Source organism: Corvus brachyrhynchos, unplaced genomic scaffold (genome assembly GCF_000691975.1).
Source record: "Corvus brachyrhynchos isolate BGI_N302 unplaced genomic scaffold, ASM69197v1 scaffold30, whole genome shotgun sequence".
NCBI classification, from domain to species: Eukaryota; Metazoa; Chordata; class Aves; order Passeriformes; family Corvidae; genus Corvus; species Corvus brachyrhynchos.
The window spans coordinates 958,195-961,131 of NW_008235742.1; the positions used below are offsets into that span (position 1 = coordinate 958,195).

The 2,937-nt window shown below is 53.0% G+C and overlaps 1 protein-coding gene across 1 annotated transcript in view; it reads right to left on the minus strand.

Moving 5' to 3' along the window:
- LOC103619073 (keratin, type I cytoskeletal 19) overlaps positions 1 to 2,931 on the minus strand; it is a 25,376-nt gene extending 22,445 nt beyond the window's left edge. Inside the window, exons 1-5 of the mRNA XM_017738394.1 lie at positions 2,730 to 2,931; positions 1,047 to 1,129; positions 636 to 792; positions 223 to 384; positions 10 to 135 (exon numbers count right to left, since the gene is read on the minus strand). Coding sequence (XP_017593883.1) covers positions 10 to 135; positions 223 to 384; positions 636 to 792; positions 1,047 to 1,129; positions 2,730 to 2,900 — 699 coding nt within the window. The 5' untranslated portion in view covers positions 2,901 to 2,931. The remainder of the gene's footprint in view (positions 1 to 9; positions 136 to 222; positions 385 to 635; positions 793 to 1,046; positions 1,130 to 2,729) is intronic.
- Between the last annotated feature and the right edge of the window lie 6 nt (positions 2,932 to 2,937).

A 2,937-nucleotide genomic window follows, 5' to 3' on the forward strand; every position in this document is an offset into this window, starting at 1 on the left:
CCCTCGTACCGTGCTGAGCTGGGACTGCAGGTCGATCTCCAGGCTCTGGATCGTGCGCCGCAGCTCCGTGATCTCCGTCTTGCCGCTCTGCAGCTGCTCCGTGTTGATGGCCACCTCCCGGTTCAGCTCTTCCGTCTGCAGCGAGGCAAAGCCGTGCCCTCAGAGCCCCAGCAGCGGGCACAGCCCCTGCCCTGCGCCCGCTGCTTGCCACCAGCTCCTCACCTTGCTGAAGAACCACTGCTCGGCATCCCTGCGGTTCTTCTCCGCCAGGCTCTCGTACTGCTCCCGCATCTCCGCCAGGATCTTGGTGAGGTCGATGCCAGGAGCAGCGTCCATCTCCACACTGATCTCCCCACCCACCTGCCCGCGCAGGGCAGTCATTTCCTGACACAAAAAGAGACACAACACGTCAGAGTGACCTGGCATCTTCCCATCATGAGAAATTTCTTATTTGCAACCAGCACAGGAGCCCCACAGATCTCCTGGAGGTCTGAAGGATTATTTCTCTCCTCCTTCCTGCTTGAGCGTCTCCTGATGGCCCTAATTGCAGAGACTCCTGTGCGTTTGGTCTGACCCTTTCCCTGGTGCACAAGGAACGTTTGTAGGTCCCAATTTGAGCCTGACTCCGTGCTCACCTCCTCGTGGTTCTTCTTCAGATAAGCCAGCTCCTCCTTCAGGTTCTCGATCTGCATTTCCAGGTCAGCTCTGGACAGGGTCAGCTCATCCAGGACGCGGCGCAGCCCATTGATATCGGCCTCCACGCTCATGCGCAGAGCCTGCTCCGACTCAAACCTGGGGACACACACACAGTTGCATACACCCACCTGATACAGCATTTTTCCTGTCTTTTCCTTCCCCAGCTCAGTGTATTTCTCCCAGGAATCTTTAATTCAATGTGTGTGCACAGCTCTCACAGTGCAGAAATATCAGTGCGGTGCCCAAATTTCCCACTCCAGGGGAGCAACCCCAGGTGCAGGAAAAAAAAGCCTTGAACAGCCAGGCTTTTCTCCCTTTTCCACAAAAGCTCTCAGAGGTGTTGGACTCACTTGGTTCTGAAGTCGTCTGCTGCCAGCCTGGCATTGTCGATCTGCAGGACGATGTTGGCATTTTCAACAGTTGCAGAAAGAATCTGATGGGGGATAAGTGAAAGAGTTAAAAAGTTGTTTCAAACACTCTAAGCGATCCCATCCAGAGAAGGGCTGGAGCAGCGCTGCGCCTCCTGCCCGTGGGGCTGGATTTCCACACGGGCTCTGCAAAGGCAGAGATGGGGTGCTCGTTTACATCTCCCATCAGCACAGATTCAGTCCTCTGAGAACACTGCCATGGGCACATGGCCCTGCCCAGCTGGCATCTCCAGGTGCTCACACCATGCTGAGCCCTGGCAGCACTCCAGGCTTTGGGAATGGGAGCAGCCCAGCTAAGAAGGAAAAAAGGGTTGAGGAAGGAAGGAGTGCCTTATGCCTGCATCATTTGGCTTTCATAATTACACCTGAGGTGCAAGTATTTGCTCTGGGATTATGAAAATGATTGGCCATTTAGTGAGCAGGAATTTCTGTAGCCACAAGCTAATGAAAAGCTCTGAGTTCTCCTGCTTCAGGGATATGCAAAGAATAATCCAGGAATATTGATGTGGTCATTTCCTAGCTGTGGTGGAGAGGGAGGGAATGGTCTGCCTCCCCCTGGAGCAGGAGCAGAGGGTTTCTGTGAGACCCAGAAATTCATCACTCAAATCCAGAGACAGCTCCTGCCTCCAGATGTTTCTGTGCTCCATCAGAGAACACCCTGATGTGCTGGAATCTGCAGAGGAGCTTCCTGCATCAAGGCAAGCCCTTTCCCCCAGGGTGAAGGCCAAGAAATTTTAGGAATGTGATTTCCCCCAGGGGCTGACCCTGCCCCATTTCCCAGGAATTTACTCTCACAGACCAGGTATGTCATTGCCCAACCACCCACACCTCATTCCCTCAGTGAACCTGAGCTCACTTGGGATGAGTGATGAGGGCTGAGGGATGGCGGGGCAGGGTGGGGCGGGCAGATTCTGGTGTTTTGGCCAAAGGACTTTTAGACAAAGGTCTAAAGTCATCCAGGGAGCTGCTAAGAATAAAGAAATTACCTTGGCCATGATTTCATCTGCTGCATTTTAGAGCAGGGCACACACCTGATTTCAGCACCTACTACAGCCCTATGTGTTCCAACCCTGGACTGGACTTGTGTCTGTAACTCCCAAAGAACAACCATCCCATAGGACAGTTTCTTTCTATTTTAACTTCTACCTTTAGCCTCCTCGAAGGGTAGGGAAAAAAAATCTGATTTGTAGGATATTTGTGAGAATGACTATTCATCTTCATCTGCATATCACTCAGCAGTGAATAGGGCCAAGAGACAAGTCCCTGCCTGCTGAGAGCTCCATCAGGAGCCTAACAGGTAGCAACTATGGGGCACAAGTGGGGCAGGAGGTGACAGTGTGGCAGCAAGTAGCATCAGGTAACCTGAATCACTGTCTGACTCCTTTCCTGCCCCACCTTTCTCCCTACACTGGAACAGTCAATAGAAGCACCGTCCTGGTGCCTAGTGATCTGCTGCTCATAGTGACTGTTACTCCAAAGCTCTGGTTTTCATTTCAGACTAATTGCCTGCCATTTGATAATCCTCTTCCCTCTAGCTGTTAGGAACAAGGTCATCTCTTTACAAGCGACTTTGATGAAGATGTCACGTTAATCCCAGCATCCTACCTTGTTCCTGAGCTCCTCGATAGTCCTGTAGTAGGGGCTGTAGTCACGGTCAGGACCAGGTCCCTGCTTCTTGTACCACTCCCTGATCTTGACCTCCAGGTCGGTGTTGGCCTCCTCCAGGGCTCGCACCTTGTCCAGGTAGGCGGCCAGGCGGTCGTTGAGGTTCTGCATCGTCTCCTTCTCCCCCGCCGGCAGGATGCCATCGCCG